The 26,467-nt window shown below is 34.8% G+C and overlaps 1 protein-coding gene across 1 annotated transcript; it reads right to left on the reverse strand.

Annotated features, from left to right (window-relative positions):
- Positions 1-298: 298 nt before the first annotated feature.
- On the reverse strand, positions 299-11,736 carry LOC115439810 (ATP-dependent zinc metalloprotease YME1L). The gene is given in 19 exon segments (XM_030163807.2): positions 299-1,763; positions 1,983-2,196; positions 2,270-2,376; positions 2,586-2,737; positions 3,040-3,140; positions 3,379-3,461; positions 3,678-3,843; positions 4,554-4,717; positions 5,453-5,581; positions 5,820-5,920; positions 6,317-6,527; positions 6,819-6,921; positions 7,231-7,363; positions 7,880-8,035; positions 8,708-8,729; positions 8,731-8,751; positions 8,753-8,870; positions 11,232-11,605; positions 11,701-11,736. Coding segments are annotated over 18 exon segments (2,349 nt in total). The 3' UTR covers positions 299-1,763; positions 1,983-2,024.
- Between the last annotated feature and the right edge of the window lie 14,731 nt (positions 11,737-26,467).

The raw sequence follows: 26,467 nt of genomic DNA on the forward strand, positions 1-26,467 counted from the left end.
TTAACATGAACACTCTGTATCATAATGCACAAAACTAAAAAAAACATTCCATATATAGTGTATTCGTTGGCCGCCGCTGTTTCTCGTGTCGTTTGGCTAATTCGCTTAAGTAATTATAACAATGTTCATATTTTATAAAATTAGTACTTTGTACCATGTACTGCTGGGTTTTGTAATAAAAGCATACATATCCTCAATACTATGTTTTCATTTCGTATCGTGTACGATTTGTATTGAATTATGGTCACCCGGGATATCATAAGGAAAACAATTTATGAGTAAAAATTAAACCAAATCATCAAATCAACATTTTATTTGACGCTATTTTACAATAAAGTTCTATTATCGATTAAAATATACTTCTATATTCGGCTCCTAGGATGTTGGCCCACTATTCGTTCCGAAATAATAAGACCGTTTACTATGAAATAGTAAAAAATATTTGTTTTAAAGTTAGTCGGAATCGCTTGCAACAACCGTACCTATAAACTATTTTTACCTTATGAACTAAAATATGCAATCAACTATCCGTGTTTTAGGCTCCAATCAACAAGACGATGTATATGTATGTAATGGTAGTTACTAAAAATTACTATTAATTATGGTTTTATGTCTGGACATAAAAGTATATTTTCAGTTTGTTTAGAAAAAAACATTTATCTAGTCTTTAATATATTTTATGCCATAATTGCATGATTTGTGTTAATGTTTATAAACCGAACATTATAATTTATCTTGTTTCGTTTCTTTCAAGTCATAAACCTTTTATAACTATAAGATTGCAAGCGGTCTCGACCTATATATAACAGATTTCATATATTTAAGTGCATTAAAACTAAATTGTCTATGGGATAAAATAAATTCTTTAACATAAAATGTTATTAATCTTCAGTCCTTAATGCAAGGTATACTATTGGCAGTAAAATGTGTAGGGATTCAGACAAAATATTTTGAGGTGCATCTTAACATAGGCAGGGCTAAATGTTAAAGTAACATTAACTCAGTTTTTTGCCCTAGGTTCAGACTTCCCTGTGTTTAAGTATGGACTTGCCCCTATCTTAGTGTTAGTACTGGTTAATACCACAATAATTAGCAATGAGGCGGATTTACTAAGGTTAGTTACTGACACTGATAATTTCCAGTTTACACAAGGCAAGTACTGAAATTTGTGATGTCTGAGAGAAAGTATCTAACACAAATAAGAATTCTGCCCTTGTAGATGTTTAAAAATAAAACAAATGAACAACAGTCACAAGCAGCCGGTTACACTTTGCCACTTGGTTGTTACTGCTCAAATAGTCCATATCAAATAGTTTAGCTGAAGTTGCAGTTTGTTTGGTAAGTTGTAAAATAACTATGTTCATGACCCATAAAACTTAATTCAGTCCAAAAATTATATTTTATGGACTTTATTTTTTTTTTAATTTGCATGTTATAGGCAAAGTAAGGCAGAAGTTGATGCTCATCACAGACAAAGTAAAAGTTTATAGTATTTTATAACTGTGTTAAAATCTGATGCCAACAGTTAACGCCATGGGATCACCTAAACAACCAGATTATATCACACGCTTTCTTTAAATTTAAAATCTGATTTCGAGCCTAACTACAAATAAACATAATGTTTAACGTGGATTTTACTTATTTTTATTACATTTATAGCAACATAGAGACGTCCTGCAAAATTTTCAGAGACACTTGATGATCAACTGTTTGTACGTGTTTCGAAGGTATTGCTCAGCGCACCTCGACCATTATGTTATAACCTGCAACAACACAACAGCTATTATAATCATTTGCATTTAAAAATCTATTTCATTGTATATGGAAGTACAAAATAGTTGCAAAAATATGAACTGAAATATTGTAAAAATAGACTTATATATCAGTTATTCATGACATTTATTATAATTTTACCGAGGACTCTGAAAATTTCGAAATATTATAGAGCAGAGTAATGAAAACAAAATGCTGAATCAACGAACTTAGTTTTGTAATTACGCGTGATCAAGACGTGTTACCGGATGCTAGGCGGGCGCGGGCCGGGGCGGCAGCAGCGGCGCGGACGCGGGCGCTCCCTGCCCGGCGCCTTGCCCCGCGCCCTGCCCCGCGGGCTCCTTGCTCGTACGCGTGCGCTCTAGCTTTAACTTGTCCCCATTCATTATGGCCTTGATGTCATCCGCATCCAGTGTCTCGTACCTAACGGAACATAATAAAATGTTACTGAAATCTGCAAAAGTGTGCGTATTTAAGATTAGAAATCGGTACTAACTTGAGTAAAGCGTCAGCGAGCGCGCGATGTTCTTTAGCATGTGTGCGCAGGATAGTCTTGGCACGTTCGTAGCTGTCCGACAGCAGCCTCTTGATCTCACCATCCATCTGAAGATTAATTATAATTCTTGATTTTGTGAAGATTTAATTCGATTGACAAATCTGTCAATTAGGCAATCGCCTCAAGAGGCGGAACACATATCGGTGATCTTTAAAAAGGTTTTTATTATGACTACAACATCTCAATGCGTGGCAAAACGTCTAAGCTCAAGCCAAGATTTTTTGCTCTTTTTAACCATCACAGCAATATTACTGACCAGCTCGCTGGTGCAGGGTCCTAACTGTTCCTGCTGCGCGAGGCTGCTGCGCGGCGGCTCGACGGCGCGGAGCCCCACTTTCTCGCTCATGCCCCACTCGCGCACCATGTGGCACGCGATCGACGTCGCCTGCTTCAGGTCCGAAGACGCACCTGCAATGGAATTTCGTGATTAAAGCTTTGCATACATGTAACTATGGATAATATTATAAAGGCATGAGATGAATATTAGAGGATCTAGATATGCTCAATAAATTAGGCGATTTATAGCGACAACAATAAGCAAAGTGAAAAAATATGCCACAGCAGCTCTTTTAGCTTTCCAAGATCTGACAGAAGCGTCTATACAACGTGCGCACATATAATTTGAACACTTAACGCTTTAGGCTTAAGTTACCTTTAATGGCTTTATGGCTGAATTAACATGCTTGAATTTACTAAGGAACTTTTGTTACCTGACGTGATCTTTTCAGGGCCGAAGATGAGTTCCTCGGCTGCGCGCCCGCCCATCATCGTATCCATCATGGCCAGGAGTTGCTGTTTCGTCACATGGTATCTGAAAACAAAAGATAATATTGTACAACTCATGCAAGTAGTTGAACCTAGTATTGAAAATGCAACTAAATGTCATGTATTTGTAAATAATTCAAGTATCGAAATAATATTTGAATTATTTACACATAGTCAAAGCCTTTAAACTGACCTAAAATGAGCTTTATTGTAAACTAATTAAAGTCCATAAGACATGATTATCTATTTGAATTGAATTATGTAGTACAATTGCACCATCTCACCTTTCTTTGGCTGGTATGTAAGCTGTGTGTCCCAATGATGAGCCGCGTGGGATAATTGTCACTTTGTGTAGTGGATGGGCGTCCTGTAAAATATAAAATATTTTCTAAAGCATTTAACATTTCATAAACACCAATGTGTCTTAATGAAGCTTCTCGTCAATCTTCAACTATCACTATAAGCATAAATATTACTTACTAACGAAAACAACGTCTCCGAAAAGCCAACCAAGTCTCTAATCCTCTTGTCAATTTTAAACTATCACTAAAAACTCAGTCCAAACACCCCAGTCTCCCCTTACCTTAGTGTAATAGGCGACGATCGCATGCCCTCCTTCGTGGTAAGCGGTGATGGTATTGGCCTCTTCGTCGGGCAAGCGCGACCTCCGCTCCGGACCCATCAGCACCTTGTCCCGCGCGTCTTCCAGGTACTTCATTGTTACCGTTTTAGCGCCGTCTATTGCCGCTCTGTAACATAATTAAATAATATTGCGGTTACTGCGGTTAGATGTAGTGTTAGTTGTGTGTGTGGTTGTTGCAATTCTATAATTTAGTAAATTCATTTTTATAGTGGTAGGTACAAAGCGGTGTAGTGATCGACATTACTGTCCATGGTATGAACTAGCACTAAGAAGCAGTAGCATTTCCCATAAGAGAACATAAAGTTCTACATGCCCAATACAATACAATGCCCAGCGATATAAGATGTTACTTGACAGTTGTCATATTAGCCAAATAATGTTCTTCCTCCTCCTTACGGTATATTCTCAGTGCTATGATGTCATTCTTCCAATGAGATTTAAAGGAAATCTGCAGCGTTAGGCACTGGATTGGCTGTGCCCGCGGCATTGCTGATGTTTGGGGACCACTTAACATAATTTAGGTAGACAGTTTGTTTACCTTTATAAATAAATAGTTTTTGCTCGCGGCTTCGGCCGCGTGAAGGTGTTTTCCAGGATAATTTTTATTCTTACTTACTTGATATGTATCGTTATATTATGATCAAATTAGACAAAATTATTATAAATTGTAGCCTATGTATTATTCTGATGTATAATCAATATTACTGTAAAGTTTCATCCAAATCCGTTCAATAGTTTATTCTGGAAAGAAGAACAAACATACATACATCCAACTTCACAAACTTTCGCGTTTATAACATTGGTAGGATAGGGTACCTGAGCGCGGCCTGGTTGACCATGTTCTCGAGGTCGGCGCCGGTGAAGCCGGTGGTGTGTCGCGCGAGCGCGTCCGCGTCCACGTCCAGCGCCGCGCGCACGCGCGCCAGGTACAGCTGCAGGATCTCGCGCCGGCCCCAGTAGTCCGGCGTCGGCACCGACACCTACAACACGCATGTCACTACACAACACGCTCTCATAGTCTATGCTACCTCTATCGTCCCCCCCTATGAGGGATAGAGTATCATTACTAAAGTAGTAAATGAATTGATAACGATACAATTTTCGTCAATATTAAAGAGGTTTGGGGCTAGTGCTGTAAGGTAGGTAGAGTATTTGAGACTTTTCAAACTCCTACAGTCTTACTTATAAACATGTTTTAGCATTAAGAGGTGGTTAAGAATTGCTTAAATAGCTGTCAAAAACATCACCGGTTCCTAGTTTAAACCTTATTAAGAGTCAACATGGCAGGTTTTGACTTGTAGCTGATGTAATAAATTTGTGTTTTAAGGCGATACCTCAAGGTCCATTTTCATCATGGATATTTCGGCCTTTAAAATTTAATATGACGAAATTTTAAAGGCAGAAATATCCATGATTATTAATTATTTTTACGTTTTTCTTTCAACTGCGAGAACTAATCACTAACTAGACGTGAATTTAAATTCTTTACTTGCCAATACTTGTTTAGTTACCCAGATTAAAGGTGAAACAAAATGTATGAAAATGGACCTTGAGGTATCGCCTTAACTAATCATGGCTTTACGAAATTTTTATAAGTAAGACTGAATATCTGCAACTTTAATTTATTTCGAATAATAGAATCATTAACACCACTACAATAATATAGTCATCCAAATCTACTACTAGCGATATGTAAATTTTTTTGTCCTCATTACCTCGACATCAAACCGGCCTGGTCGCAGCAAGGCCTGGTCGAGGTCATCGCGGCGGTTGGTGGCGCCCAACACGATCACACCCTCGTTCTGATGGAAACCATCCATCTCCGATAGCAGCTGGTTTATTGTCTGCGGAAAAAAAATACCAATATTACTTAGTACGTGTATCGAGAAATGGATAAATCTTAGAAAACTGCATGATTCGCATTTCTTGGCAAATGGGACATTACAGTCTATAAGTATCTTAGTAATGTTTAAAAAAATATTAATGTTTCTTGTTTTGTATATACCAAAGATAATAAGATATGTTTTATACCATAACATATTCGCATCGAAAAATGAATTATACAAATTTCAAAAATATTACCTGATTCGCGTAAGGATGTAATACGCTGTTGGTTCTCTTGGCGCCGACTGAGTCTATCTCGTCGATGAAGATCACGCACGGGGCCCGTTCTTTAGCCGCTTCTGTAACAAGTGAAACGAGATTTGACGCAACATGGTAATAATTACAAAATAAACAAACACACATCACGGCTAATCATCGGATAAGTAGAGGTGCAACCATGGCACCTACTTTCCGCCTTGTGTGTGCTACTCATAATCGAATGAAGGCGAGCTTGTCGCCATATCGACCACAAATTCTAAACTCTTGACTCTAAACTAATTTATCAAAGCAAAAAGATACGAAAATAATGATTTTCGGCTAAGCGGCGTGGCCGGTATATGTGTGTGTACGTATTGTGCGTGCATTCGTGCGAGCGTGCGTGCGTGCGTGTATGTGTGTGCATTCGAGTTGTGTGCGTGCATTCAAGTTGTGTGCTTGCATTCGAGTAAAGTGTGTACATAAGTGAGATCACCGACTGAATAGGTCCCGCACGCGGCGCGCGCCCTGGCCGACGAGCACCTCGTCGAACTCGGGCCCGGCGGCGTGGAAGAACGGCACGCGCGCCTCGCCCGCCACCGCGCGCGCCAGCAGCGTCTTGCCCGTGCCCGGCGGACCCACCAGCAGCACTCCTTTGGGCAACTTGCCGCCCAGTGACGAAAACTTCTCAGGGTTCTTTAGGAACTCCACCTGAACAATGTCAATACATAAATTTTAAGTTGCTAAATCGCACTAATAATTATAAGTGCAAAAAAAGTTTCAAATATCAAATATTATAGTTTGACTTACTTGAACTTAAAAGGCCCCTTAGTAGTCACAAGTTTACCCCTGTATTCATAGACGTTTTTCTGCCTACTACAAAGGCTGCCATGCCGTCAGAACTGAGAAACCGACTTGTTATCACAGCTGTACTCCATCCTTAATAAAAAACGTCTATGACTATGGGGGTTAATAAATAATCTTAGTTCTCAAATTACTCACGACATCCTGAAGCTCCTGCTTGGCTTCATCGGCACCCTTGACATCGTCGAAAGTCACAGAAATATCCTCCGGATCCACCTCCACTTGATTACCGAGCTGGATCCTGCGTATGTTTATTTCACTGATTATAGGGTACTACAAGAACTTATCAGAAATAAATTGAGTAGCTAAGATTTATTGGATTTCATTATTTGAGTGTTGTGCTGGTCTTTCTTACTTTGCGAAAACTATCAATAAAATTTATACTACAAAGTTTTTACTGAATTAATGCAATATGTTATGTGATCAGTGGAAATGTAGTCTTTTAAAAGATGACCCATACTTTACAGAAATATACTGTGTGTCATAAATTTTGTTTTTTTTTTACAAATAAGTATATGTTGGCGAGAGATATCACTATGTTTATAGTTACCGGAAAACTGTGCCGCTGACTGAGGCCATTAGGCTCACGAAGATGGCGAGGAATAGGACAATGGTCAGCAACTGCTGCAGTAGCCTCAGGTACTTATATGGCTTCTTGTCGCGCAAGTTGTCTGGGTGCGAGCCTGCAACAAGTGATGTTTTGTTGTAGTTTCTTTCAGCCTCATTAGAGATTAGATTAATTCATTTTATATTGATGTTTTCCTTTACTGCAACTATGCTAAGTCGGCCGAGCCCCCGACCTGAGAATCTTACGGAAAGGATGGCCAAGTTTCTCCTTAATTGAAAATGGAATCCCCTATAACTTTGTTGACTACTGTCGTATAGTCCTTCCAGAGGGCAATTTTTATGCACTCTGTCTTCACACTGAATGCACACCTATGCATGGATGACATTTGTAACGAGCCGAGACACGCAGTGCAATGCGTTATGTACAACTCTTGGTTGCTTAACACATTGAAGCCTAAAAGGGACCATGAACATTTCACCTATTTTTCACCTACATCCATCCTAGGAAATTCACTTCCTTCATCCATTTTTCCCTCATCAAGCCGGAGGATAGCTTGTATGCCGTCAGCAAGGTAACCAGTTGCAAGTTCGTAGCAGTTACGCTAAAAAAATAAATTATAATCTACTCTTACCTGCCAAATAACCCTCAGCAAACGCAATCTTGATCTTATCCTTCTGCTGATGCGTGAGATGCGAAGCGTCATCGCTCAGCAATTTTTCTAGCCGCGGCGCAACATCTGGCCCTAGATTTACTGACTGTTTATCTGGAGTCTCTGCTGTGTTCAGCCCTGTGGAAGGAAATTTTATTGAATTTCACAAGCCTTTATATAATATCCAGCTTTACATATTACTATGGGCAATAAGGACATACAAATTATTTCTCTCTGTCTTATAAACAATAAAACATACTTGTGATTATCGCATTGTATAAAAGGTCAAGTAAATAACCTTATATAATATGTAGTGGAGCTACACAAAAGCCATGAGTCAGTGTGAACAGGCCAGCATAAATTGTAAGATACCATTATTTCACAGCAGCCTAAAGTAAACATTTGTTCTGTCCACATTTGGATGTGCTAGTTGTATAAACATAAGCTAATACTATGCTGCAGATTTGCCCTTTCCTTTATTCCAAAGTCTGCAATACACCTTATATTCTTGTGTATTGGAGGTGTTTACACAATAAATGAATGCCATCAGGTGTACATTTTATTCATATTTTTTATTTCCATAAAAACTTCTACTGTAGTTTCTTCTTAAATCTATTTTTGCAGGCAATCATTTTAACAGAAGCATCAAGCAAATATAGAAATATACTAATTTAGCAACAATGCCATATCCAGCCTCATTATATGAAAATAAAAATTAAAACAATAAGCCTCATAAACCTTCTTTGAATGCTGTAAAAACAAAAAAAAAAACAAATAAAAGCAACATAAAACCTAAACGCAAATACTGACCGAAGAACTTACGTAGTCTGTTTTATAAGGTTTGGATTTCGTTTTGAGGTCTACATGGACACTTCGTTCTGTTTTGAACCCTCGGACTTGTATGTTATAGTTGAATGTTTTTTGCTGCAAGCTGCGTGACAGGGCACCTAGGAAGTTGTCTGATAAGCTGAATCTGTGCACAATGTAATCTGATTAGATCAAGCACAGTGGGGATGGCAATAGGGGACCGGCCTGTGTTTGATTTTGTACATTATTCTATATGTAATGGTTAAAAAATGAGCCAGTAATTCATATTTCAAATATTACTATGTGCCGAAGTGGGTGCGAAGTGGGGATATCGCTTCATCTCTTTCTTTCGCACGCGTCGTAATGCCCTATGACGTCCAACGTGGGTATTGCGCCTCATTTCTGTTTCTTATTACTTACCCCTTCTACCGAAATTGAAAGACTTATAACTTGTTGATTTTTTACTGGATTTAAATAATTCTTTCTTTGTTATAATTTATATAACGTAAATATTTCATAATAATAAAGAACAAAAATGAGTCCGGTCCCCTATTGTAGCTGAATAGTTACGACAGCAATTTTCATATTAGTATCTGAACTACAAACCCCTGTTGTGTTCACTGCCCATATTCTAGATATGTTAATAAATATCTACCCATTCATAATTTAGTTGTTACGTTTCTTGTTATTAGCGTTCTATAACGTAAATTATTACTTTTCTTAATATAATTATATGAGTGAGTGAGTGGGTACAGTTGTCTATATATATTAATGCTTTTTATAGATTTTATGATCCTTTTAAAAGAAAAAAATACAGAATAAATTCTATTGCATAAGTTCTTTTACAAATTGTAACAAGTACTTATTAAATTACTGAGTTGCTATAATAAAATTTATAATTTTGATACTTCATTTTAGGGTAGGTAGTTATAAAATTATATTTTATAATATCAATTGATGCCATTATAAATGGTACTTAGCACTTTAACATTATAAAATTAACATATTTTGAGAGTTGGTAAGTGAGTTATTAACATTTTAATGTGGCTATATTTTGCAAAAGTTATAAAATTTCCCTTAGCATTTTCATTACATTTGTGGCAAATTTATAAAAAGGTATAATGCAGCAACATCACTAAATTTGTATTTGGATATACTACTTCAAATCAGGATAAGCCTTCAGTCCCTCACCAAGCTCTACATATCTAAAATTTCTTAAATAATGATAACATGAAGAAAAATAAGCTTGGTTTTCTCTCGTAAAAATAGTCCAAAATTTTCTGGGCAACCATAAAAATTCACTCTGTATTGAAATAGTAAAAAATGCGAGGATTTTTTTAAAAATTGGGTTGCAATATGTTCTCATAATCCATTTTGCGCAATCTCCCTTGACTGCTTCCCAGGAAATCTTGGATTTTATTTGAGTACAAAGTGAGAGATTTCACTAGGATATTTAAATATTGGAAAAGCATTATCAGGGACTATGAAATGTTAAAATGATTGCCAACTATTATTAGATGTTAAAGAGGGACAGTTAGTCAGATAAACACGCAAAATAAAATAAGTTTCAGTAATTAGCTAAAGAAATTTTAAACTGTTTTTAGCTGATTATTTTTTAAAATCGATTTATTCTTAATGATAATAATGTAGGTGCCAATAGGTTTGATATATTTTTTTTTAATTTTTATAAAACAATTTTTATAAAGGCAAAAAAAGTTTTTCTTTTGTTCCCTATATCTATAGGAAAAAAATATACAATATTCAGATTTAAGACCCCGAAATTACCTAATATTAAATAAATTTTATAGACCTGTGTTATTAGCCCTAAGTTTTCCATGTTCTGAATAAATACACAAGACAGATTTTTGTGATTCTTTACGGTATACAGGTGTCAAAAAAGAATAGATCATCATTATCATCAGCCACAGGATGTCCACTACTGAACACGGACCATCCCCAAAGATTTCCAGATTGCCAAATTGGAAGAGGCCGCATCCAGCAACCTCCTGCAACTTTTATGAGGTCATCTGTACACCTCATGGGTGGACATCCAATATACATATATTAAAGAATAAATATTTGTTTACATTTCCGTCATGTGTATAGTTTCATGTAAAGGTCTATTACACTGTTTGAATGAACTCCAATTAACAAATACAAACACTGTTATTGTTGCCAAGTTTTTGATAAATATGGTATGGGGGGTAAATTATGTATTATTATTCAAAATTGACATTTTGGTGTGGGTGGAAATGAGTATAAATTTGTACTATATTTATATATAATCAGTAGCAAATAATATTAAGAGACATAATTATAGATTGACTATAATATTATATCCAAGTCTACAATGTTTATCAATATATAATAATTTCCACTTTTCAGATATAACCAGTATATTTAGTATGTATAATATAACCAGTACATAAGGTACATACTACTTACATTTTCATTTTACTTATTTGAGTATGATATAGAACTTGTATAAAGGTATACTAGACAATTCAAATAAGGAAAGTGTTGTTACCTGGTGTTCTTTCCGCGCAGGTCGACAGTCATCGTCGGCTGTTCCGACCAACCATTCTTGTTCTTCTCGAAAGAGTCGGAAGACACGTATGATATTTTCCTACATGAAGACAAGCCGCCCAATTGACTGAGAGGCCTTCTGGACAGACCGGCCAACGAAACAACCGACCGGACGTCCACCGAACGCATTTCTGCTAAAGCATTTTTATCTAAATTCTTCAAACACTCTTGGAAACTTTCACGGCAGATCGTCACATCGTATGCCGCGCTGGAACTCTCTTTACCACTCACATTTTTATTTTTAACATCATTCTGCCTTCTTTGTTTGAATACACTCGAGTAGCGGCTCGATATTTGACTAAAACTAACTAAAATCTGCAATGACAAAAGGTTATGATGCATGACGAAATTAGTATTTGCAAATAATTTGTATCTTGTTTATCAACATTTATATTTGAATACAAAATTACCTGATTTTGAGTGTTTATAGAATTCAATGAGAACATGTTACATGAAGATATTTGTATGTTTCAGTTTATTCCAAGTGCACTCGAAAATTTTGTAGGCTCTTACGTCAAACTTGATCCTCTCAGCGAAAAATACAGTAATAGTGATGTTCTGTACCTATCGATAAATGAACATTCGAAATATTATTACATTTGATTATAATAATATGTGAATTTAAATATTTTGTAAAATAATGAATTATAAGGAACAAAAAATATCTGTGATTGTTTACCATGTAGATAAACTCGTATCATCTCAATGGTATTGTCCATTGTAAAATCATCTATAACTATGTCAAACCCGAAAAGTTATGGTTTATGATTTAAAACCCTGAATGTTATTACTATCGAGATAGGGTTTTTAATGAGTATTATATTATAGAAATACATTCAATATTAGCCTGGTATTATTATTGTTGTAATTATTATATAAATTAATATTTTTGTCCTATTATAATTTAATGGGATAATCCGTTCAACCGTCGTTTATTATGTGTAGGGAGTAGAATTCTTTGTTGTGGAGACTATGCGCCGACCATTATTAAAGTCTGCCTATCACCTATATTATGCACATGATACCTAAACTTTGTCTATCTACATAATCGAATTAAATTCGCATCACTATAAAAACTACGTTATCTATTTTGTCTGTAGTGTGATTAGGGGTCACAATGATTTGCAGCCAATATATAGTTTGAGATTACTTTTGTGCGATAAATGTTAAAATTATAAATTATTCTATAGGTAACAAAGACGATGTTTTATATTCACTACCTTTTATCAACAAAGTGTTTAGAGTATTTTTGGGATGTTTAATAACATTTTTAGATATTATGTTTAATGTTTATATAGTAACCTGATAAAGTTTTTGAACGTTTTCTAGTTTAACATTTGTTCTACCTTGTCTATGTTTTATTTGGACAGTAAATTCCAAAATGGCGACGAGCGATGACGAGCCTATGCATTTATATGAAGTTTTTCAAAACTGTTTTAATAAAATAGCGAATAAACAACAAGGTGAGTTAGAAAATGCATACCGTGGCCGGTCTCGCGTTCCTCGAACGGATTGTCGCGTTCAAGTGAAGTGTTTCATTGTGAAAAACGACCAAAGTGTTTGCGTGTTATGCCATGTCTGTGTTGAATAGCTGCAGCATTTTTCAAAATACGTCCAAATAAAGCGGTTCACGTGTTTCGAAACGACTCAATAGCCTTCTATAATAACCAATGCAGCTGTTTTGATTGCACACGACGCTCCCAAATGCCATAAAAAGCGTACAAAGGCTATGTTTTGATCGCGTTGTAGCAAATGAATGTGCCTACACCATTGTGCCTGTGTGAATTCCGTGCGAAACAGTATTGTTTTACTGGATTTATTTACTTTGACGTCTACGTCCACGTTACTGTAAGGTAAACTGATTAGAATTTTGTGAGATGATTTTTTTTATTGTCTCACACGTAGTTTATGTTTTTTTTTTCCAATGCTTATTTTTTATCAATGGTCGCAAAAGTATTGGGAGTTGTTGCGATTTTTGTGAGATGTGGATAGACAATTTCTCTAGATTTTTTGTCCAATATTGCATTCTGCGCGTGTTTACACGATTATGTTTATTTACTCTGCGTGCGAGCCGCGTAGTTCCGCGTGTATATGTTGGTATATTTATCACCCTCATTATATACAAACGTTGTGATAATAAACAAATACCATTTCATATTGCAATTGTTACATGCCTCTACACAGACTTGTATGTGAACAAAAAACATTTATAATTTTAATATTTAATGACAACAATGGGGATCCAAACTTTTTTTGTAAATGGTTTAATGATAAAAATATAATAATAGTGACTACTTTCCATGATTATTTTATATAATTTTCTCCCGGAAGTGCAATACGGATTCCTGTCAAGATTTAATTTTAGATTATCTCCTATAATTGAATACTACATATCTTTGTAATGTATTGCAAACAATTTAACATTCATAACGGCACCATAAGCTTGACCACTAATGCTTACTTGATGTTAGTATTTACGGAGACAAGAATACAAGCTATGTTTTGTTATAGTATCATAATATAAAGTAGTACATTGATGATTTTTTTAAAGTGCTTAGTTTCAGCAGGCAAACCAACTACATATCACTAAACCATATTATATACAGTGTCATGGAGTTGTCAATACTAATAAAAAAAGATATTCATTATAATATTTGTAATATATTAACTGAATATTTAATGGTGCGTTCAATCAAGCATTAAAGTATTGTGTATACATTAGTAAGGCAACTTGGTTATTCTCTTGATAAAATTGTCTTTTATCTCACATTATCACTTTGTTTTATTCCTGTCTGCAATAGGGAAACTAATGCAACTTATTTGTCAAGTTTATTTTTTATGACAGGGTTGATTATCTTCAACATCAATTATTATTATAAATGTAATATATTTGTGATTGATTTACTGTTTCTATAATCATTAATTTTATTTGCATAAATATATTCAGTTTTCAGTGATTTGCCACTAAATAGAAATAAACTGTGTCTTTGGTAAGTACAATGTAATGTTGGTGGTGTTTATAATATTTTAACAATGAAGCAAAATATGTTGTTTTGTTTTCATTAGAACATGTCTTTGAGACAGGTTTGTGGTTGGATATATTGGTGAGAGAAAAAACTTAACTATATTATTTATGCACTGTGTATTAAAATAAAAAGTGTGTTGCACTGATTCCACATTGGACTTGGTTAAAGCTAGGAGTTTGATGATAGTTTACTTCAGGTTTTCTTGAGGTTTTATCTATGTAAAATGCCTTTCCTGGTACAAAAGCCCCTAGCTAGCTAATAACAAGCAATCCATAAAGCTATCTGTACAACACAAGCATTATTTATTTAAAAAATCTTTTTTATTTTCCATCGAAGCAAATTACCGGGATGAAATGATGCCTGTGTATTAATCCAGGGCATCGTCTCTCTGTGTGCTAAATTTCATCCAAATCCGTTGAGCTATTTCTGCGTTTACTTCTAACAAACATCCATCAACGAGATATAAAATGATTTCATCCAAAAGTCTGGTGTGTTTTCATATTTATCCAGCTGATAGGTTTTGTGATCATAGTAAATTTATTCATTGCATATGTGTTTACTTGTAGGAAAGTTTTTTAAGAAATATGCAATAATTAGCCAAGAATATGAAATTCAGTTACTAGTCTAAAATTTTTGTTACCTTATGTGAGATCTTTTGTATATATGTATATAATAACCTAATTTAAAAAAAGGAACGATTATTCTATCATTATTTATTACAAAAGCAAATACACTACTTAAAAAGTGTGAAAATAAAGAAAATGTCATTTCCCTTGACTACTCAATCAATAATCCCTATAATGGGAAATACATCCTACATTTTATAGTATAAAAAATATATTTTCTTTTTTTACATTTTACTTAGCTGCCCTTGTGTATCTTTAAGAACAATTCAAATGTTGCTGGTTCAAGCAACCATCTAATAAACACCACTTAGGACATAATCCTTCTTCGCAGCAGTTACGAAATTTAATGGGTTTGAAGCTAGTAACCTAGCAATGTAGATGCTCCATCTCCTTACTCCAGTATTTGATTGATGTTAACCATAACATGGGTACCAACTCACAATCTTGGAATTAATTTTGAAATTACACAAGACCAGTAATCCTGTCATGCAGTCACTTTCCTCTTTCCAGTTCATATTTACATCACGCATTTCTTGTTCTTCCACTAACTCCAGAACGAAATTGTTTAAAAGTAATGACACCGCATGATCATTGATGATTACATGCGGCGTATTAGGAGCAAGGCCGCGGTATGATTGGACATAACTGGATGTTATTGATTGATTGCCGTTGCGTCGTGATCTCTGCGATCATGTGTTGTCATTGATGAAAACATATCGACCGTTTAGGGTTGTCGATTTTTTAAGTTACCTTCGTAATTTTGTACACGTAAATTGCACGTACGTGGACTCAAATGTGTAGTGTGGGTGTTGTGTCCCTGTATTGCCTGCTTTTATGTTGTCTTCAAACGTAGTACAGATTTATTTAATCACATTTTGTATGACGAGGGGGATGAAAGATTAGCAAGGTGAATAATCCTTATTACCTTGGCAGTAAATCCTGTTACCCTTTAGTGTCATACGCTATTCAGGTATTTAGTCACTATATGCCAAATTAAGAACTAGTATTCCTACGTTTATGACGTGCTATTTTAATCTTGTTATCTATTTGCCAGTTTAATTACAAATTGTGTCGATACACAAGTATTATAGGATAAACAAATGTCGCGACAGCTCAGCATGACTAAATCATTGTAGATTTTGTGGGGGGAACATTAGCCGTGGCGAGCACTTGTGCAAATAACGTCCAATGTAAACACCGCTGTCTTCATACGAACGGGTTCGTCACTAGCGTGGAAATCGTGGAAAAACTACTTATATGTAATAAATTGTAACACAGTATTAATTACTTCGCATTCATCTTGATCTACATTATTTTGAAACTGTTAACTGACCAAATTAAGTGATTTATCTTCTGGAACTGTGATAGAATAAATTATTATATGGATTGTGGACCAAGGGATCAATTATTATCAGTCTGGGAATCGTAGATCCTCCTGAAAGTGTTGAGAATAGGAGGGTGGCGCGGCAGATTGTAACAAAACAGCCAAAATTATTTTTTAGACTTGTGTTCATATTCCAATGACGATCAGGAGTCCAGAAGTCCAAAACAGCCAAAATATTTCTACGATTTGTGCTCACACTCCAGTGACGATCAGGAGTCCAGAAGTGTGAGAATGTTTATTGTATGATTAAAAGTCGGAATCTAAGCGGGCCATAGTATCTCTTGGCATTAAGTATTTGTATATAGTTATTTCGAATCGTGTATAGGAAATACAACCTAGGGTATGTCTTTGTTTGTCCTTAACATTAACGTAAAAAGTTCGTTGATAATCCTATCCTTACAAATCATTTAATTTTGTCATACTCTTCGTTTTTAAACCGCCTAGACTTGAAAGGGCCTTTAGTTAATAATAAAACACAAGCGCGAACGTGTGATCAAATACACAGCGGCGATCAAGTTTATTGGCAAGAAACAATAAATAAATACATCATACTTTAGTTTTATACAAGCGTTGTAAAAATACAGCGTCGTTAATGCCGGTAGAGTGTCACCTAGATAGAATCAAAGGGCTTCCGTCCCTTTGAAAGTCAGGCGCAGAAAAAATATAAGCATAGCTCTCCCATATAAGGAAATTTGTTTTGTCTATTAAGAATCAATATTAAAGTGGTTTAAACATTTTTTTAATCAAGAGAATATTTTCTTTTTGTTGCCTTGCTATGTTTTATTTTTTATCTCGTGAATGCATTGTGTTCGATTCTTCGTTTTCGTACTCTTACTTTGTTATAAATTCGGAGTATATTATAAGATTACGTTTTCTTTCTACGGGGCAAATATGTTCAGTAAAATTGTCTGAGAAATCGTAACTCGTATTACTCTTACGTCACTTATGTTGTCTATTGTCTCTGTCTGGGTCTTATCCTACTATATCTGAATTACGTACTACACAAGCGATTACATCATTTGATTTCGGGTGTGGGACACGTATAATTTAAATCGGCATTAACAGAGCGTCATTGAGTAGGCAACAGCGGCACGCAACAAGTGTCTCCGCGCTGTGTCGTACTCGCGGGTTGCGCGTGTTGGCGTAATGCCGGCACTACACTTCGGATATTTGAGCAAATATTTGCGTCATTTGACTAATCCAACATCAATTTTGTACTTACATAAAGAACACATAGTCGATATTGCTTTGCCCAAAAGCTACATATATTTTGACAAATACGCCAAGTGTAGTATCATCATAATGCGCCACGTCAAACTACATGTTTGCGTTTCTCATGTTTGAATTTTTAATGTATATTATGGCGAGCTAATTGATGCTTGTAGTAGGATCGGTGTATAAACTGCCATGTGGAAGTTATAATAACTGTTGTTACGCGGAATGCCGCTTCTGTTGACTGTAAATTGCATAGCGTAATATTTTTCTATCTTAGAGCACGTAGGTTTGTGCCACCCCATGTCTAGACACATCCGGCGCCGATTACAACCTACAAGTCCCAAAGGGAATTGAAGTTTACGAAGCTAAGCTGATAATTGAAACTAAGTTCAGAAATACAGAGTTTGATTATAGTATGTCTGGAATAAACGTCGCGATGTTATTATCAATTCAAGAAAAAGCTGTTAAATTTTTCTAAATTTATGATGTTATTTCTTTCATCTTAATTCTTATCTTATCTTATTCATACAAATATAAATGCGAGGTTGTGAAAATGTTTGGATGTTTATTTTTGTCATTTCTATCATTTCTACTTACCTTTTAATTATATTTAAAACTAATATAAATTTTAATTAGGTTTTATTTTTGTTTTAATTTATAGAATTATATGAATTTTGTGCATAACTGTTATGTTTATTATTTATGCTGTCGACATGCCTTATTAATAAATAAATATATTAAATCACGCAACTTTTATAAATAGCGCACCAAACACGTATCGTTTCTCCTCTATACTGTAATGTTAATAGAAGAATGACTACTTACTATAATTAGTCACCTAACCGACTAAAATGTCCGAGCACTTTATTAATCTGTTATAGATATGGGTCATAAAAATGGTCGTGTCGCTTCGTCTGACCTAAAAACGTTAATGCGCACTTAAATATAATACTGCGGATTTTCTCGTTTATGTATTAATTCCCACGGGAATATTTTATATAGGAAGAAGATACTTATTTACATTGAAATAAAACTATTTTGTACAGTATATCGCAGTTTTTACTTTCGTGACCACGAAGACTGCAGTTTTCTAAACGTCGCACGCTTCGGGAGAAAAATATAATATAAAAACCGCTATAAAATCCGTTAAATAGTTTTATTACAATGACTGACATTCGCGTAAACATAAGAAATACTTATTTACATTTGTAAATATACGCGGCGATGGAGTCCACGAGTTTTTTTTTAACGCAAAACGGCGCGGCGTCTTGATCTCAACTTAGTGCTGTCTTTGTTGGTAATGTTTGTATACTATACGAAGTTATATAGCTGGGAGAGTTCTACTAAATACAATATGTAGGGACTAATGTCCAATTATAAAAGATTGACCTCTACAATACAAAGTTCTGATGTCCACCTTAGATTGATTTCTGTTTTGCACGGATGCGTGTAAGGATTACAATGTTATCTAAAACAATCGATTTTTTTGTTAAGACTGATGAAATGCGAACGGCTTTGCTTATAAAAAAAATCTAGTAGTCCTTTTTTATTTTGCAAAAATTTCGAATCATGGCCCTAAAAAATTGTTGAAAAATATCTTTGGCCCTTTGCTCTATATTACTAGTATGCAGCAGGATTTTAAAATTTCGCTTTCCATAGAGTTTCCTAGAACGACAAGGTTAAACGTATAATGTACTACAAATAAAGCAAATATTAGTTGTTTCTAATCAAATAAAAACTTGTAGGAAGAGCAACTTAGCATACTTGAAGCCAGTCTGAATTTTTAACATACATTATCTTTTAATTTAGCGCATGATTCATACTTATTTTAATACGGAGTATCACACGGTTTCGATGTTGTGTAATTAAGATTTAAGTTGTTGTGTCTATGTATGTAATAGGCGGACGGGTCTAAACTAATTTTGTTGACAGTAATCGGTGATACGTTTGGAAATAAGGCAGATTCTCATCGTATTTTTTTTTAAATAATTTTCGGAGCAATTTGTATTCCAATGAATGTCGGGGGATAGTTTGTTCATTTTGCGATATAAGCTGTTGCCATTGGGTTTGATGTACTGTACAATATCAGATACTGTCATACTGACTACTAAAGATATAAAGCCTGGTGCAACATATGTAGCGAAAAGTTAACAAGTGGTTGTGTAACGAATACGATGTATATAATTAAGGTTACGATTATAATTATTATTGATGACATAAAGAACTAGATTAATTAAAACTATAAATATGAAATTAGGATAATGAATAGACGCGTTTATATTATAAAGTTTAAATGCGACAGGGTTTATATTATGGTGGCACGATTCGCGACATGAATGCCAAAATAAATACTCGGATATCATTAATCAAAGTGGTTTAGTAAGCTAGATACGCCACAAGTTTTGAACAAGATTTCGATATACTTGAGGCACTCCTTCCGTTTTGCTATAGAGGTTTTCTTCGCTAAGTTAGGCCGCTGCAAAATTGCATTTTGCAGATTCGAGAATATGCATTGCGTAGGGACTATCGATATTTTAACGGTCCTTATTAAAATTAACTGCATTTATTTAAGACAAAAAGGATCGAAGTGCTTATTGTCATGGTAATAAACACTAAATAAGCGATATCGCTTGTTTAGTGTTGTTCGACAGTTTCCACGCAAAGTATTGCATGCAATTTTGCAGATTCGATACTTTACGTAGGGACCGTCCGATATGAATTTAGGTCGAAAGTAGGGGTTACCTCTAAGTGTCCTAATTTTTTTCTTAATTTCCGCATGCCGCTCAAGCGCGTTTGACCACCTTCGTAACAGTGGCAACTTACATCGTACCCAACAGTTACAAGGTACTGCAGCACTGATCCAATCAAGTCGGGCCATTACCATGTAAATTAATAGTGGTAAAACTGTCACAGAAGCTCTTCTACTAACCGAAACAGAAACTAATTCATTACTTTAACTCTAATAATTGTACGCTTTACGCACTAATCAACTATGATACTTGCCCTTGCGTACCACACTAGTATTATGTGGTAATGTTAGAATTATTTATGAGTACTTAGAAGTTGTATCTGAATTAAGCACGGTTCGATTTATTGGTGTCATGTGGAGCCATGTGGATAGCAATTCAAGGTTTAATCCTTATTTCATTTTCCTCGAATAGTTTTCGTTACATTTTTGCACAGAGTGTTTGTGTTTACTAGTAATACCGACCTCATGGGCTGTTGATAGTTTTTGCAGATTGTAAGTATTGATTACTTAGCGAATTCTCCGGGTAACACGTCATCAGTGGAAAGATCCCGTTAACCCCGATACACTATTGAATAATATGTATTTTAAAGTCGATTTTTACTCACTGAGCGCGCGTAAACATGATTTACTACCGGCAGACTACGGAACCCGTCTATTTTCGGGGATCCGTGGGCCGCCGGTGTGAATTGGACTCGGTTATCTATAGATCTACTGCTGACGTTTTGATAGGTTTACGGTTTGTTCTATTGTGTTCTGTGTTACGGTTGAAGTGGCGGATTAAGTGTTTTGCCAAACGTCTTGGTCTGTGGTCTAAATTGCATTATTGAATTTTAACATCGTCGAATAGCTTTGGTGGCTGAGTGTAGATTATTGAGGGATACATACATACATTTTATTGAAGATTCTATACACCAAATATATAGAACATTCTAGTGTGACATTAAAAAAGTCAATCCGAATATCATAGCATTATTAGTTGACACAAAAATTTCAGTGACCACGTCGCTATCAATCATAAAGTTACATTGACAATAGCTGACATTGGACAATCTCATACGCCGTGTATGGAGCTGTGGTCGTGAGCTTCGGGGACAACACAGGTCATAAGAGGTGGCGAAGGCGGTTAGTGAAGAGTAGAGCGGGTTTAACAACCTCTACATAATGTATAAAGCTCTAGGGACTTTTCTAATAATACATTTGGAATATTTAGATAGCTGCCCTAAAATGTGATGGGGTTTTAAGCAGCTTGATCGATTTCTCTGTTGAATTTCGTTTTTTTGAGAACCAGATCGTGTCTTATTGTACTACGCCACAAATTTGATTTTTGTTGTTAATTTTAGAAGGAAACTGTAAAAATGAAGTACCACTGGCAGCCTTGTCGTTATAGATTATAATTCGGTAAAAAGGAAATAAATTTGGTCGGCCAGTAGTTGCAAAATACGTTATATTTACAATGAATACTTGCAGTGGCATCTTTAAGAGACGCTACCGCTTGTGACTTACACAGCACCCATATTTTACAATAGTTTGACACATTTTGAACCTGTATGAATTTAATGTTGCGTTGCTGAGTTGTTATTCTTTACACCGGTGATATAGCTACAGGGTGCGTTAATATTGTATAATATATGTTTAATCTTCCTGTATGGTAGACTAAATTGAATTTTCAAATCTCGTGGGACTAAGCAAGAGACTTAGGAAATATTGTTGTAAGTAAAATATGGACATCCACTACATCCACTAGGCCTACGGAGCACCAAAAATAAAAATATTCTGAGGATAAACACGTATGAGTAGGCCGGTAATCGACATGTACATAATGTATAGACTTCTTTATAGTACACGCAATCATACTCAAAGTTCATACCCGTGTAAAACCCTTATCAGGTGAACAAAGTCGAATAAATATTTTATTATACACTCGTATGCAATAAGTACTTATTATAAAAATAATAATGGTTCAGTTTTACAACGTCTCTGGTATTATTATTTGCTGATTCATGTCTCCTTGCCGAATTGTCGGCGCCTTTTCATCTCAGTGGGTCGCTCCTGCGGCCACTCGGTCAAGGCGCGTCTTATCTTGATTTGAGCTGAATGATAATCATTGTTTTCACGTGTAAGATTTGTTGGCTGTTTGATTTCTTCAAGTAATGTGTCCCGATACAGAGGCCTGGTTGATGTCAGCTGTTATTATTTAGTGCAGTAAATAGTATCATTCAAGATAAAGAACATTTTTGTAAGAAATTGGTAGTCCGAACTCTCATGTTATACGATGTTTTGTAGGATTTCGTGTACCCAAAGAAGCTATCGGATCAATCAATAAGTTAACGCCGTCTGTATATATTTACTGGCCGAATCTCCAAAGGGTTCTCTTTTTGAAATATCACAATATGGGAAAAAACACATGTCATTCATATGTCAGATTTTAAATAAAGAATAGAAAAAAAGTGTTTTAATTTACGGGACCCTCGGTATGCAAGTCCGCTTCGCTCTTTTTTCATTATTTATATGCAATTCGCAAGATAAGCAATTTATTGTTATAATTTTGTGATTGCTCCTTTTTCGTAACATCTAGATTTGCACGTTGAAGTTGACCGTGAAACTGATATAATTAATCACGATACTACTCAAACGATGACTGTTCCATATTACATGTTTTTACGAGAAACTGATAAAGTTTATTCTACTTACAAAGCTATTAAAATGAATAAAGGGTGATGTAATTAGACTCACTTTTAGTTTTCAACAACTTAATGTAGATAAGAAAATATTAAAGTTAAAATATAGTTTATAAAATCTCGAAGAAAAATACCATTATAATCATTTCCACTTTGTTGAAATCGTCACTTCGTTGATTTATTCTGACATAAGTACTATTGATTTCTCGCTGTGGTGTTATAGTGGTGCTCGCCATCCAGGTAGTTACTAAATCCTTACTACCAAGCAACAATATCAGCCGTATGAATATTGAGTAACGAAGTTTTTGTCCTTATTACAATCCATAAATGGAAAACATGATAACCAGATCTTCTCAAAATTTTATCATTAATTAAGCATACACTTTCTTTACCCGTTTAAGGTACTTCGTAACTTTCAACACAATCAATTTAATATTATTTAAACTTTTTGTCTCGTAGCGAGATGTTTTTCAATATAATTATGTTAATAATTTTATGGACCTATTAAATACGCAATTTCGATATAATGAAAGAGAAATTGGACCGTATGAATTCATATTGAAGTCTAAAATAATTACGTTATAAGAAAGAAAAAAATGTTTTATTAATAATTGTTTTTACAATTAAGTTTATTATGTCTAGATTATAAATGAAACACCATGTACATAATATAACACTACCAAGTAAGGTGACACACGTACAACGTAGTGAGTGTCTCACGCGTGGTATAAATCATAATCGGCCGGTTGTCACATCAAATCATCATTTGAACTTTGATAATTACAATGATAACTAGTTGAGTGAAGTAAATTAATACACTATTCAATATTAATATGATCGTAAGGATTTTTATTTTCATTTAAAATATTTTTCAATTATAATTTAATTATTGACTTTTTTCTAAGTAACAATTAGTATTTACTTAGAAAAAAAATATCAGCAAGCTAGATTCCGATTAATAATGTCTCATACATTATATCTATATATAAATCGAAAAAGCTTCTTTGAAATTTTTGTTCTCTACTAGGAAAAGCGGTGATAGCCTAGTTGGGCGTGGAACGGACTGCCAAGACGAATGTTCGCAGGTTCAAATCCCAAGGGCACACACCTCTGACTTTTCTAAAATTTCATGTGTGTATTCTTTGTGAATTTATCGTTCGCTTTAACGGTGAAGGAAAACATCATGAGGAAACCTGCACATCTGAGAAGTTCTCTATAGAAATTTCGAAGGCGTGTGAAGTCTACCAACCCGCACTAGGCCAGCGTGGTGGACTAAGGCCTAATCCCTCTCAGTAGTAGAGGCCCGTGCTCAGCAGTGGGCAAGTATATAATACAGGACTGATATTATTATTATTATTACTAGGAAACTATATCACTCTTAATTATATTACTTTTATCCCGGGAAAATATAAAGCAGGACTTTTATCCCGGAAAAAATTATCACGCGTGCGGAACAGCGAGCAATCAACGATAAAATACGATGACTTTGTCATATCATTCAAACATACATATTAAATTATTGTAATAAATACCGATAACAATTCAATTGTACATAATTATCGTTAATTAGTATAAATTATCAGTCGAGACTCGAATCCACTATCGGTGAGTTTACGACCGACATCTGACCTCCGGTTATTGTGTCGAAAATTATGATACTATCACACAGGGGTCGTTATAACTTTTAGGCAACTACTCCATCCGGTGATGGCGTTCATTGTGTAACTTGAGACTTTGCACACCTTTAAAAGTAATCTAAACAATAAAACAGAGCTGTAGGCATAGTCGAAAGCAGAGTATCTAGAAGAATCTGATAGAGTAAAAAATTTATAATATATAGCATAAAAATATCAGATGTGAATATAATTCGATTCAAAACCAATGAAGTATAATTACGCGTGTCCCTGCATATGAACAAGTGGTACTTGTAGTCCAAGCGTGTAGATGTTTACATGTCGCATCGAATGACGATCCAAAATAATAACAAATTAGTGTAATTATTTTCAAATTTGCATGTAAATAACATCGCTATAATAGTAATCAATAGTTGTTTTACGCGTGTAAGAGCGATAGTGCGCGACATTCGGGCTGATAGCGCACGCACCGGCCGTCTCGTCACAGATACGCGCAGTAACCTCGGGTTATCTGCTGGGCACAATCATAACTTCATGACTTTGATGTTCCGATGCTAGTAAATCGTTCAGCGGAACATGTCGAGTGTCAAACAAAGGCTTGCTGTAATTATGTGCATAGTCTTAATTTCTTGGCCTCGTATCTTTTCCTTCACGATTGTTTATATTGAATGTAAGGTGGACAGAACTGAGAATCTGCTATTCCATCGACTCTCATCCGCTAGTTTCTACTATCAAGTTTATCTTGATATGTACATATTGGGAGTATAATAACAGGGCAAGCTCATACTGTTATCCTTTATTATGTAAGTACCTAAGGGATAAAATTCCATTGATGAATTATCAGTCCATGTTACACTATTTTTTTTTATTGTGCAGATGCTAGAACATGTTTCGTAAGTGACGGTATATCACAAAGATATTGGTTTTAAATGATAACTTTCTCTTCTTTCACGATTTCTGATATTCCCTTAAAATTTATGTTGCAGTTTTATTTTGCTCTTGGAAATTAACAAGGCCAAATAAATAGACAAATACGAATATACATATTTTTCATTTAAATCATCAGAATCCGATCGTTAATATTTCATTGTTTTTTTTTGTCGTATTAAACTTCCTGCAGTAATAAAACATATCAATTGGTATTCTATTCTATTGTGGAAAAAGTTGAGTAATTTTTTCCTAACACATACAGAACTGAGACATCTATCTTCATTCCTTACAGAAAGTGTTACATTTTGATGTTATAATGGTATTATGTGATCGTAACTGTGCGGATATTTTTTTATATGAATTCAACTTGCTAAAACAACGCGTGTATCACACGCCAATGGTGTGTCGAGCTATTTGCACAGGTGCGCAGGCGCGACGCCTCTATTGGCCGCCATGCTGGCCAATAGTGGTAAAGGATTTCAATATCGAATTTTATTTTTTAGTTTAAATTGTTTAATTGTATATTTTATAACCATGCATCTATAATTTATATGTAATAATTTTGTGTTACAATAAAATATGTGTTAGCTTAATTTGTATCAGGTTAAATGTCAATAATAACAGTTTTATAGTGTTGATTATCTTTATAGTTTCATTGAATAAAGTTTTTAACCACATAACATCATTTTGAAACATTTTTAAAGATTTCGTTTTTAAATTGTAACACAAAACATTGTCTAAAATTAAATTGAACGTATAAATTTAATAATATATTGACTAAAATTAATACTTTAAAAAAAATATTCACCTTTCCTGATTTTCGTACAGAACACAAAATAGGGACTATTAAGTTAGAAATTACGATGCGTAATTAAGAAATTGAACCGAGTTCCTGCATCAAAAATATGATTAAAATCTTTCCCTTTATATTGAAG

Source organism: Manduca sexta, unplaced genomic scaffold, assembly GCF_014839805.1.
Source record: "Manduca sexta isolate Smith_Timp_Sample1 unplaced genomic scaffold, JHU_Msex_v1.0 HiC_scaffold_2009, whole genome shotgun sequence".
Taxonomy (NCBI): Eukaryota; Metazoa; Arthropoda; class Insecta; order Lepidoptera; family Sphingidae; genus Manduca; species Manduca sexta.